This window comes from Zingiber officinale, chromosome 9A (genome assembly GCF_018446385.1).
Source record: "Zingiber officinale cultivar Zhangliang chromosome 9A, Zo_v1.1, whole genome shotgun sequence".
NCBI lineage: Eukaryota > Viridiplantae > Streptophyta > Magnoliopsida > Zingiberales > Zingiberaceae > Zingiber > Zingiber officinale.
This window is the reverse complement of record NC_056002.1, coordinates 113,755,244-113,767,524: the sequence shown is the minus strand read 5'-3', so window position 1 is coordinate 113,767,524 and position 12,281 is coordinate 113,755,244. Positions and strand designations below refer to the sequence as shown.

General features: G+C 40.0%; 2 protein-coding genes across 2 annotated transcripts; both read right to left on the bottom strand.

The window, feature by feature from the left end:
- Positions 1-36: 36 nt before the first annotated feature.
- Positions 37-2,044, bottom strand: LOC122021598 (beta-1,2-xylosyltransferase XYXT1-like). Its single transcript, XM_042579724.1, has 3 exons — positions 1,757-2,044; positions 1,590-1,658; positions 37-1,456 (listed from the first exon to the last, which is right to left on the bottom strand). The coding sequence occupies exons 1-3, from the start codon at positions 1,884-1,886 to the stop codon at positions 123-125; spliced, it is 1,533 nt and encodes a 510-aa protein (XP_042435658.1). The 5' UTR covers positions 1,887-2,044; the 3' UTR covers positions 37-122.
- A 6,721-nt stretch (positions 2,045-8,765) lies between these two features.
- Positions 8,766-10,527, bottom strand: LOC122021595 (transcription factor CYCLOIDEA-like). The gene has a single exon (XM_042579719.1). The coding sequence runs from the start codon at positions 10,074-10,076 to the stop codon at positions 9,069-9,071; it is 1,008 nt and encodes a 335-aa protein (XP_042435653.1). The 5' UTR covers positions 10,077-10,527; the 3' UTR covers positions 8,766-9,068.
- Between the last annotated feature and the right edge of the window lie 1,754 nt (positions 10,528-12,281).

Genomic DNA, 12,281 nt, shown 5'->3' with positions numbered 1-12,281 from the left:
TTTTTTTTCAAATAGCGTCCCATTTTCAAATAGTAGTGGCTATGATTTTGTAGATAACAGCTATGATTTCATGATACATTCGTTGTTGGGTGGTGGATTTCGTTTCCTTTTCCCTAATTTCCCTAATTCCTGAGAAGCTTCAGAGCCCTCGACAAAACCGGCCTGAACCGCCTCAAATCCAGCCTCACGTTCTGCTTGTCCAGATAGATCGCGCCCATGGTGAACCATCCCAGCTTGTGTATCGACTCTGGATCTCTGAACACCGGGTCGTCCCTCGAGTACAGCTCCGTCAGCGTGCTCTCCTCGGCTCCGATCGTGTACTCCAGGTACCGCAGCCTCATCTCCCTCGCCGGATTCCTGAAGTAGTTCGCCGCGATCCACTCCAGTTTCCCGAAAGGCACCACCTGAATCAGAACAGCATTCGTCGGCAGGAAGACTGCGTTGGTGAGCCCCGCGCCGTGCACGCCCAGCATGGCGTCGCAGGAGTTGACGAGCCGGGAGAAGTTGGCCACGCCGCCGAAGTCGGCCTCCGCCACCACCACCTCGAACCCCACCTTCCTTGCTAGCCTCGCGATCTCGTCGACGTTCATGAACTTCCGGGTCCTGGCCCTCGAGATCACTAAGAGTCTCGGGTTCCTCCTCCCCCGCGCGCCGCCGGCCTGGTCTCGGTCGAGCGAGTAGGTTTCTCTCATGAACTTGGTGAAGTCGAGCATGGTGTACCTCGCCGGCGAGCTCGCCGGGTCTATAATCAAGTCCCGGCTGCTTCTCAGTCCGACGAGCACGTGCCGGAAGCAATGGACGCGCTCGTCCCTGTCGAAATCGATGATCGGGTACCGCGAGATCCTGTTGAAGTACGGCAAGTATTTGCCGACCCACCAGAACTTGAAGTCGGCGACGACGAGCTGGACTTCGCCGGCGAACGGCCCGGCGGTCTGAAAGAGCGGCACCAGCACGTCGGTGAAATCGTGGAAGTAGTTGCCGAGGTAGCCGCCGGTGGAGAAGACGACGGCGGGCGCCGTGTGGGTCACGTCGCATCGCGGGACGGCGGCAATATGGTCGACCACCGCTCGCACATCGATTTGCCGGACATTGCGCATCGCCGTCGGGTCCGACTTCCTGGCGTACGGCTTGATCTTCCATGACTGCACGCTTGAGCCGCCGGGAAGAACTGCTACCACAGAGGGCGAATCCTTGCCGGCTACTCTGGCGTCGCCCTTGATTTCACAAGTGTCGCTTCTGTAGTTGGAAAGATCGCACAGTGGCGATCGATCCGACATTTCTGCTTTCGTCGTGGGAGATCTCTGCAACTGATCCACACTAGTAGATGCATTGTTATTGTTTAGGGATTCGACAGTCTCTCGGCTCCGATCGAGCACTGCACGATCATCCACTTCGCAATAGTTGAACTTCAGATCGCACGGCGATGATCTCTCAATCCCCTCTTTTTCCCTCGTTCCTGCAGAGCAGATGCCAAGTACTATAAACCAACTAACAACTGCAAAATCAGACCACAATTCCAAGAAAAGAACAAAAAGGGGAAAGAATGTGGATCCTTTGTCTCATTTTCCAGCTTAATTAAGAAAACTCACCAAATTGCTGGTTGCTACTAGCGGTAGAACTCGCAGGAGCCGTAACAGAGTAAGACATCTGAGAACCCACTGCGAGGCATAAATCAGCACGCGAGAACTCAAAAACGATGAAGAAAGCAGTAAGCGAGCAATTTGAGTGAACTAACTAACAGTTTGAGAGCCCTTACGGAAGGAAAAACTGAGCGCGTCGGAGTTGGTGGCGGAGAGGTAGATCAGGGAGAGAAGGAAGCAAGCGACGAGCAACCACGCTCCGTAGTACACAGGGGGAACTCCCTTCAGCGGCGCTGCCAGTTTCATCTTTCCGCCTGGACAATCTTCTGCGACTCGAGGAGGAAGACGCCCACACTTGGAAAAACTAAGGGCAGGCACCAAGGACAATCCCACACAAATCTAGGGGAGGGGCCCTGTCGGCCGTCCGATCGGAGATCATTGGACCTGTGCAGTATCAGGCCATTCCACCGTCAATGATGGACATATTATTTGTCTCCGTGGGTGCTCAATTTATTTAAAGGTGGTAAATTTATTATAATAAAATTTGAATTAATTTTTAACGGACGTATATATATATATTTTTTAAAAAATCTCTTTTTATTTTTTATTTTATTTTCCTTGGGAACGAACTAGAAGGACGTCTGATATAATCGTAATTGCCTTTTTATTATAATTAAGGAGGTACCTCTATTTTTTATTTAATTAGGAATCCAAATCTGGGATTAGATTAATCTTGAAGACTTAGCCGTCTCCGCCCACGGGATAAATCCAAAAATAAGTGAAAAAAATAACTAACATTGCATTATAATTAAGATTTAAATATTTGTGAGTCTAGTAAATGTATTATCATCATAGTTTTTAAAATCATCAACATGTATAATATTATTATTATTATTATTATTATTATTATAAGATTTAAAGTCAGGATCGTAAATTATACTATCTTATATTTTTAAAAAATTTTATAATATATGATTAATAATTATATATATATATATATACACTAAAATTACAAATCATCTTATAAATTTAAATTAATTAATAATTTAACTATCATTCTAATATAATAATACTTAATAATATTTATATTTTCATATTATAAAAATAAAAGAGTTCTAATAATAATAATAATAATAATAATAATAATAATAATAATAATAATAATAATAATACGATTTCAACCTAAGAATGTTCCATTATTCATAAGATTACTTAGTTTAAAGGCTAATAAAATAGTTGACGTAGAGAAAGATATTGAAATCATTGATTTAAATACTAAGATTGAAAATAATCTTTTAAAAGACTTATTAATTCCACATAATATAAGACAATAGACATTTAAAAATTTATTGTTTTAGAAAAAAGAAATGATGAAATATTAATAACAAAAAACTAACTAAAAAATAATTTAAATTATAATTAAAAAATAAAAATCTTCTAAACATTTGAAAAAGTTTAAATGATATTTTTTGAATTTAAAATTAGATAATTTCATCCAATGATCAAAGTTAGATTTTTAAATAAATTTTAATTTGATATATTAAATGTCATGTCATTCAATTCAAATTAAAATTTATGAAATCTTAATTTACTAATCCTACTCTGGTCCTACTATGATTCCATCAACCCCACTCCATTCCGTTGTAAAAAATAATCCTGTACGATCCCGAATCGATTTGGTAAAATCGTGATTTTGCAAACACTGAACAACCACTATATCATGTCACTCCGAACAAATTTAAAATACAATTCATGCATAAAAAATTTAAATTCTATTTTTTTATTCCTCGTAATATTCTATGATGCTGCCAGACTCGTATGCCGAACATTCATTCAGACACTACAAAACGTGAAACGTGGTGGAGCAGCCTCAGAGTGCCAAAATTGGTTGGTAGTGGAGCTAATTTTGCGATTTGCCTACCTAGACAAAGGAAGATTCTTGGTTTCTACTTATCTCTATGGACCACTTGATCGAGACACGCTAGGTAAGGACACTAATAAATGTCTAATAATTAGGATATGATAAAACAACCTTTTAAACCGCACGTTAAAAGTTATGAAAATCTTAGACTACCTTCTCATGATATAATCCTCTGTTGAATTTATTAAGATGAAAAGAATTTATTCAGGTTCGATCTAACTTTTCATAGATTTATTTTTAAATTCTATTCAAAAAATCTCATTATATATATATATATATATATATATATATATATATATATATATATATATATATATATAAACTCGTACTATTTTTTTTTATTTAATGTATTTTCAATATGAAATTGGGATTGTATTCAACGAATGACCTCTCATAAGTTATCAAATCTATCTACCCAGCATTATAAAAGTAAAGATTTTCAATAAAAATAAATTAAAAAAAAACCGTCCACCATCCTATTTTATGTAATTTTTATTATTATTGGGATTATAATCAAGAGCAAAGTCATGTGTTAGCAATTAGCGAACTTTAATCCGGGGCGATGACATTGAAGAGTTCCAATTCAGATCTACAATGGGAGGAAGAAAGGCGGGAGAGAAATATAGATGACAACACGTGGATGGCAATGACTCCTCCGTAATCTCCATCTATTATTATATCTACTCTCGTATTCATCTTTATATCCATCGGGTAGATATCGCCTTTTGCCACTTTATATCCATCGGGTAGTTCTCTGAATATGATGCAACTATAGAATATCTAAATTATCATCAATAAATACTTCCTAATGACCGATAAAAAAATTTCATAGAATTTGATCAATCACTCCATGACTAGTTAATGAGATTAACTAGATTTATCATTTTGTTCTATACCCATCAGATAGTTCCCTCGGGAGAATCTAACGACTAGTGCATAAAGTGCTGCCAACTTGAGATCTGTGGTTCAAATTGCGACATAGTCGAAATAAATACATCCCTCATACGCTAACCACTATTCTAAAGGCTAATAACCACCCATGATTATCCTTCTTCGTGTTGACCCTGAAACAGATTGATGAGGATACTAGGAGCGGACACAATCATATTTTGCCAACTTCTAGATCCATTAAGGACTAATAACCACCCGTAATTACTTTCTTCGTATTGACTATAAGACGAATTGAATAAGACACTGGGAGAGAACACAATCGTCTTTTACCAACTTCTATACCCATCAAGTATTTAACTTTCATCCCCACTCCTATTTGTCGAAGAATTAAGATCCATACTGTTTCCATTATCCATTACCATCTATAATTCTCTTTTATTTTTTTTAAAAAATTATTTCGATGAAATTATAAATATTTATTAAATTCTTATAGAACCGAGTGTTAGTGAGAATTTCTCATGAAACATTGATAATCGAGTTTTTTTTCCTAGGACATAAATAATACTAAAATTCCTTCTTTCCAATACACAGAATTTTATCACATCTACCCATGCCTGAATATTTAATTATTTAATCAGATCAACCCTTCCTATCCTCTAAAAGAACCTAAATGTTACTATCTGATTAGAAAAATCTAAGACGACCTCTTCTTATTGGTGAAATGCTGTGAAAATAGGATTAATAATAATTGGTGAATCACAATGGTTTTCTAATGTTTATACGCTATATATCATTAAGGTTGAGCTTAATAGACAACATTTGGAAGAGGTTTATTTTAAAAATATCGTTTAATCATTAAATCTATTGTTGCTGAACTCTAAGTGACCCAATTCATACCCATACTAATAAATGCAAAAAAAAAAAATAAAATAATTACTTAAATAATGTTTTTTTTAACAAATAATAACACACTAATTGTAGCATAAGATAGAATTCTTATGCAACAATTCCACACGATGAATCCTATAACTATCTATGACAAAATAAATCGAAAAATAATAATTAACTAGTACAGATTTTCTTTTTCTCAATTTTACTAAAATCCAAACTTTTATCCTCAGATTAACAACTTTACCCACACTAGCCAACTCAACCCTATCCCAAAAATAATAATACAACACCAAGGCATAAGATAACCATGGTATGAACCATAAGCATTGATTGGTAATTTGTTAATCACCGCGTCAATTGCTTGTGCTTAGTGGCGGGTCCAGACAAAAAAGGAAGAAGGTGCTCAAAGAAGAAAATTGAAGCTTGTCTTCCTTCTCGCTGTCCCTCGGACTGTAACATACTGATAGAATTTTTCGAGAACAAAGGAGTGCTCAAGCACACCCCGCTCCCTCCTAGATCCGTCACTGTTGTGCTACACCGTTTGATAATCTCATTTAAACATACATGATGTGATGGTAAAAGGGACATACCAGAAATAAATCAGAGGCGGAAAATGCGACCGATGTAGATGTCAAAGTCAAGACAATCAAAGTCAAAAGCAATCAATGTCAGGTAACCAATAGACTCACCAAAGTTAGCCAAGCGAGCGTCAACTACCGATCGAGTAGGAGGCTCACCTGAGTAGATCGCTCGACCAACCGGAATAAAAAGAACATCATATGCTCATAACTAACCAAGTAAATGCTAGACAAATCGAATCACCTGTCCGATCGAACAAGGAACAACCTACTGAGTCAAGAGACTACGGAGAACAACCTTAAACGATAGAGCAGGAAATCTTGTCCGAATGACTCACCTGCTCGGACTAATAGTGGAACCCCTCCCGTATCTCGTCATATCCTTCTGAGAGGTAGTGTTGCCGACAACAAAACATAATCAACAGACAAATCATACGATGAAAACTTCTCTTGTCGTGTTAGAGATTTGCACGCCCTATTAAAGTATGATATCAAAAACACTTTCCTAATATATTTTTTTCATAGGAAGATTAGGAAATCGTGTCCGCACCTTGAGAAATGTGAACATAATTTATTGGAACATTATATAAAAGAGATCCATGTACCGATGAAGATATGTGTTATTTGTTATTTGTGCATGTGCTCTCGTTGTTGTTACATTGCTATGCCATCTTTCAACTACTTCGATGACTGGCTTGAACGTTGAAGGACTAACACCGAAGACCCCTTCCCTAACCCAGCACTAACGTTCCTTGTGTTACAAAGTGGAACAAAGACTTTACGCGATCAACCAAGGAACCATATCCCAGCCAACCATCTTTGTCGTTTTCGGACAGAATCTCATATAATGATCAATATTTTAAGCTTTGATAATCTCAATTCATAATTACGTTTGGAGAAATAGTGTTAATCTTAATTCATATTAAGATAAAAACCAACAGAACTCACAAAGGTACAAGCCACATAAACTCAAATCATATTAATGTTTCATGTTTTAAAAGGAAGGTATCAAAGAAACTCAACTTTCATAAACAATTGTCAATACAAAAATAATAATATCTAATATTTATGTTAATTAATTGTTGTAGCTAGTAATCATACGATCGAAAATGAGCATGCATTTTCAGACACAGATACAGTTACTCTAAAATCAGAATAACAAATGGAGAAGTAATAGAAACAAAATGCAATTTCAATACAATCCAAAGAATGAATGATGTGTTAAGAAATTTGTGTGTCTAGCGCGTAAGTTTCCAATAATGCCAAGAGAGCACAAACACAAAGAGACGACTCTTGAATACTTTGTAAGCATGTTTCAGCAAAAAAGTGAGCTAGTGCAAAGCCAAGGCCAATCAAAATTCCCCTAAGTAAGGACTATATCGACTCAACACTTCTACAATGCAAAGTCCCAAAGCTCTATACAAGTTCTAAAAGAGAGAAATATGCCTGAATAGAAGAAGAGTAGTAGGAGGTCTAAGCGTGAGCAGGCCGTGGCACTCTTCTCGTTTCAAAAGCTTTGGTGTCTAGGAGGGAAACATGATGATCGATGGATCTGAAAAATGCATCTTCGTCCGGTAGAGTAAGCTCTACGACACACGAGTTAAGGAGATCAAATTGCGAGAAAGAAAAGGAAGTTACAAAGATTACTCTTGATAGATAATGATTCTTTGCAAACTATTTAGGAGTAAAAATCACCACCATCCACTACCCCATTCTCAAATTTAGCATCTCCATCATCTTTGACAAATTCAAAATCACCTATTAGAAAGATAAGGAGCATAACTAGAATTGAGGCAAAAAAGAGAAGAGCTTTAGGCGATGATTTTGCAGTTGCTTTTGAAGATGGAGGAAAAATGTCGATGAGTTGAAGAAATTGAGAGTAATCAAACGAGAAGAAGCTCATTAGAGTTAAAATGTGTATACAGCACCAAGAAGAATGCACAATGGGAAGTTGAGAAACATAAACCACAGCTAGTTATGAAAGGATAAAAGCTAAGGCATGATGATGATTATGAAGAAACATAAACCGTGGTTCATAATGAAGAAAACAAAACTCAATTGTTACCCTAGTTTGAAGTTAAGAAAATATGGTCACTCTATGTGATGTATTTGAAGAAGTAAAGTTGACTTAGTGAATTCATGTCTAATTGATGTATTTTCCAATGTATTTCTCTAGCTATCTATCTATATACATAGTGATCTTTGTAAATTACTTAATGAGTGTTCTTCCTAAAGTGATCTTTGTAAGCATTAGGATTATTACGGAGACCAAGTTTCTCCTCTATAATTTAAGAAATGATTAAATTAGTGTCACTTGTAAATTTTTCTTCTTATTAAAAATCGACAAAAGGAGAAATGTCTATTCTTAATCATTTTTTCACATCCAAGTGATTTCAAGTAACTGTAAATGTTCTCATAATTAATCTTATCAACTACAAGAAATGCCTATGGCCTACATCCTGTTAGATATCAACCAAGAGACACAACTTAACGAGGAACGATAAATATTGTAAAAGATGAATAAAACACAAGTATTGATGAAATAGAAATGATATCGAAAATGTGTAAATAAGTTCATCTACAAGCTAATGGGCTGATTGAAAATGATTCTGATGTCTATTAAGATACACTAAGTAGAAGAACTAAAGGGCTACGAGGATTGCCCTAGAGTTCAGTATCTTTTTTTATTCAAAAAAGATCCAATTAATGGAGATGTTAAAATGAGAACAATAGGTTGGATTATTTAGGAGATCATGCTAAAAGAGTCATAAACAAAAGAAAATAAAGAAATATTTTAAAAAATAGTTTAATTATATATAGAGAGAGAATCAGAGCATATAGATGATCACGATCTCTTGTCATTCAAAAAAGATATTTAAATTCATACTTGACAACAACTAATAATATTCGAAAAGAAGTATGTCAGATATCATACATTAGGCACAAACACAAAGCTTTTGCTCACCACAACGATCAAGTGTGGTTAAGGATGATTCAAATTAAGTCGCGTTTAACTGGGAATAAAAAAGGTACGTGCCTCAATCGAGAAGGAGGATCATAATTAAGATTGGTTTTTAATTACAGAAAGCACACGAGCACAACATGAAAGCAAAAGACGAACGAACAATTAAGGGAAAGTTTGAAGAACTCGATAGGAGGTTTGCATTTATTGTTACACCAATTTGCACAAATTAATTGGCAGTAGAATTACCTGGAGTAGGAGATGGCTTCCATGTCCCACGTTGGCTGTTGGAAGACGCCGGCAGCTTTGAGGATTATTGCTGCCGCTCCTCCGGGCTCCAGTTGGTTATTTCCGTACAACGGCATGGCTACCGGACCACCGGCTGCCGTCGTCGTGATCAGATGACAGCTTCTCTCTATCGCCTGCGCAGACTTCGTTTCCTCCTTGATCTTCATGGCGTCCGAGAAAGAAGACATGAGCCGTTGTTTCTCCATCGCCCTCCCTTTCGCTCTCTCCCTCGCCTTCGCCCTCGACTGCCTCGCGGTCGCCGAGTGGAACTCCGTCTTCTTCCTGGAGGCGGTTTCCGTCTTGTGCTTCTTCTTTGACTTGGACGCTTCGCGGTCGTCAGTGAGCGCCTCGTCGTTGGTCGTCGTCGTCGTCGTCGTCGTCTTGCCCTTGGGACCGTGAGAGGAGTACTGGTAATCCTCGCAGGCCAGAGTGGAGGATTCGGTGCTGTAGGGGCTTTGGACGACGGAAGTGGCGACCGCGGCGGCGAGGTCCCTTATCGCGGAGGCGGACATCGTGAGCAGCCATTGCACCGTCTTGCTGGCCTTGTCGAACCCCAGCATATCCTGCAGCTGGAAGAACTTTCCCGCCACCTCGATCGACAGCCGCATCCGCCGGTCCCTCGGCCCCCTCGCCGTGACTATCTTACTGTGCCGGTCCTTCCTCCTCAGCCTCCGGCCGACGCAAGAGGAACTCTTCTCCTCGCTCCCCCGCGTCGACGTCACTGCCGGCGCCGCCGCCGCCGGTAGTACCAACGGAACCGCCGCTGCCGCCGTAGTACTGCTCACAAAAGCATCCAGCGAAGAAGCAGAGGGGAAGAGGAGGAGGTCATCCGGGCACAAAATTGGCGGAGGGGGAGCGAACCAGGAATAGCTCGCATCCGCGACGAGCTGATTAGGGTAAGCCTGAAGCTGCTCGGCGAAAGGTTTGGCAAAGATATGATCTTGATAATCGGGAAACGGTAGCATATTCCCCCCCTCTCTCTCCCCTTAAGTAGATGGTAAAGACTTGGACGACGGATAATTGGATAATGGCGTGGAAGAGACACAGAGATCTATGGACTGTAACCCATCTCGCAACCTACGTGGATGAAGGGGATGAAGGCGTACGTACAGTCGAGGGAGTTACCTTTGCGTGAAAGAGGAGCTAGCTACCTCAAGCAAACGAAATCTGCACAGTTCCGGTTCTGTCGTTTCATCTTCTCCCTTGGCCTCCTCCCTCTTAATTCAACAACCCACTTGCTGCTTTATGTGCAGTGAAATGGATTCGGCGAGATCTTCCTCAACTCGAGCACGGAGGAGATCGTATCCATCACACCTCTAGGGTAGGAGGGAGGCTGGGAGGAAGAAAGGAAGGGGGGATAGGAGCGTGGAGAAGTGGACTTGACAATGGAGAGAAAAGCAGCATTGATGGTCTCCCTCGCATTTATGATCATATATCGAACACGATATCCACGTGTCCTCATCAAAATTTTCAGTTAAATTAAAAAGATTCTAAACGAATCTTCGTCGAGATCACAAGCACGTGGAGCGTGGACGGGCTTCCTTGTCGCTGGCTACTCGCAAGCTGACCAGGAAGGATGGAAGGATGGCAGGCAGGCAGGCAGAGGAGGAAGGAGATCACACTCGTTCAATCACTGGGAAAGCGATACCGATCAGTCTGCAGTCTGACATTTACACTCCTGCATTAGGAAGCATATCGTTATGGTAACACAGCATCTCCCTTGCGGTAATAGCGAGGTTTTAGGGTTAAGGCTCTTTCAGAACAGTCGTCGAACAGGTGGTGGGCGTTTGACGTTTCCAACTACGAACGTACCTTCGCATGTCCTCGCCTCTCCTCTCCAGAGCCTACGCGTGTCCTTATCCTGCAACGCACATTGTGCACAATTATTAATTCACTATGCTGGTTCAAACCCTTCTCCCTCCTCTGCAACCCTATTACCTCCCTCCTCCCTCTCTCTCTCTCTCTGTCCAGTACACTAAAAAGCGAAGCATGGTGTCACTTTGCTACACTGTTGAGTTTGGGCCGCCCCCCGCACACAAGAATGACCCCCTGGTTTCTATTGGCTCGTACAGGCACACAAACAAAATGCTTTATATCGAGGAGGAGGAAGCGGAGGAGGAAGCAAGCGGCCAAGCCTCGCGTAGGCTGCTGCAGGCAGGCCTTTTGCCTTTGGTAGTGGCAGTAGTCGTGCCATCACTTAAGAAAGCTTCTCGTGCTGTTGCTATCGCCCACCCCCCGTCCCTTTTCTTTTTATACATGCCGCTCTTTCCCTTGTTTCCTTCGTCCGTCCCAATCATCGCCTCATGCTCGGCTGCGAGCTTATAGCCAGCCAGCCATCTGCTCTTCCTTCCCGCCTGCCTTCCCAGCGTGCCATGTCTCACTGTGTCGAGCCATGATTGGCCCGAGAACAAATTGGCTTCAGTGTCTCGGTTCATTGCACTGCTGGAATCTCTGCCTAATCATTGCCTTCGATTCCAAGTCACGCGCCTTTAATATTTCGAGCAAAAACTTAGCTTTTTTGGTTTTGTTTTTTGTGGTTCGCAACTTTAGCGTAGTAGCATCATACATGTCTGGTTAGCTGGTGCGCCAAAGGCAATGGCAGACGTTGGGGTTGTTCTCTCCTCTGAACAGAGGAAGGTACTGTACAGATCCACATTTGCCAAGCTCGAGATGTTTGTTCTTTTTCCTTTTCTTTATATCACAGCACCGCGTATCCAAGTCTGATCTTCTTTGCTGATGCAGTGGCCATTAGGTCACTCGCAACTCGAGAGTGATGAAAGAAAGCTAGCGAGAAAAACAAACATAATGCTGGAATTAAGAAAACTGTGTTATATATATACACAAGTGACAACAGAAAACAGTAAGCTGTACAAATGAACCAAAGCTTTGATTATTACGAGGCTCAAAAATGATATAGATGTTGGAAAATTTAAGGGTGTCGGATAGGTTGGATGAGTTCGGATTGTTTTGAAATAAAAATTTTATTAAAAAAAAATTTTAAACTCCTAAATTTGAATTCGAATAACTTGATCAATATTATTTAAAACAATTTTTTTTTAATATTTTCCTTCAATTTAATTTAACCTAAAAAGTTTATTAAATCTTGAATTTAGTTTCATTCGATATCAACTTCATCCTATCATAATCTCAAAAATCGTAATCTGAATCCA

Coding starts and splice junctions, on each gene's coding strand:
- LOC122021598 (XM_042579724.1), bottom strand. CDS start 1,886: ATGAAACTGGCAGCGCCGCTGAAGGGAGTTCCCCCTGTGTACTACGGA. Junction 1,659..1,756: donor CGCGCTCAGTTTTTCCTTCC/GTAAGGGCTCTC, acceptor TATGCCTCGCAG/TGGGTTCTCAGATGTCTTAC. Junction 1,457..1,589: donor TAGTAGCAACCAGCAATTTG/GTGAGTTTTCTT, acceptor TCTGCTCTGCAG/GAACGAGGGAAAAAGAGGGG.
- LOC122021595 (XM_042579719.1), bottom strand. CDS start 10,076: ATGCTACCGTTTCCCGATTATCAAGATCATATCTTTGCCAAACCTTTC.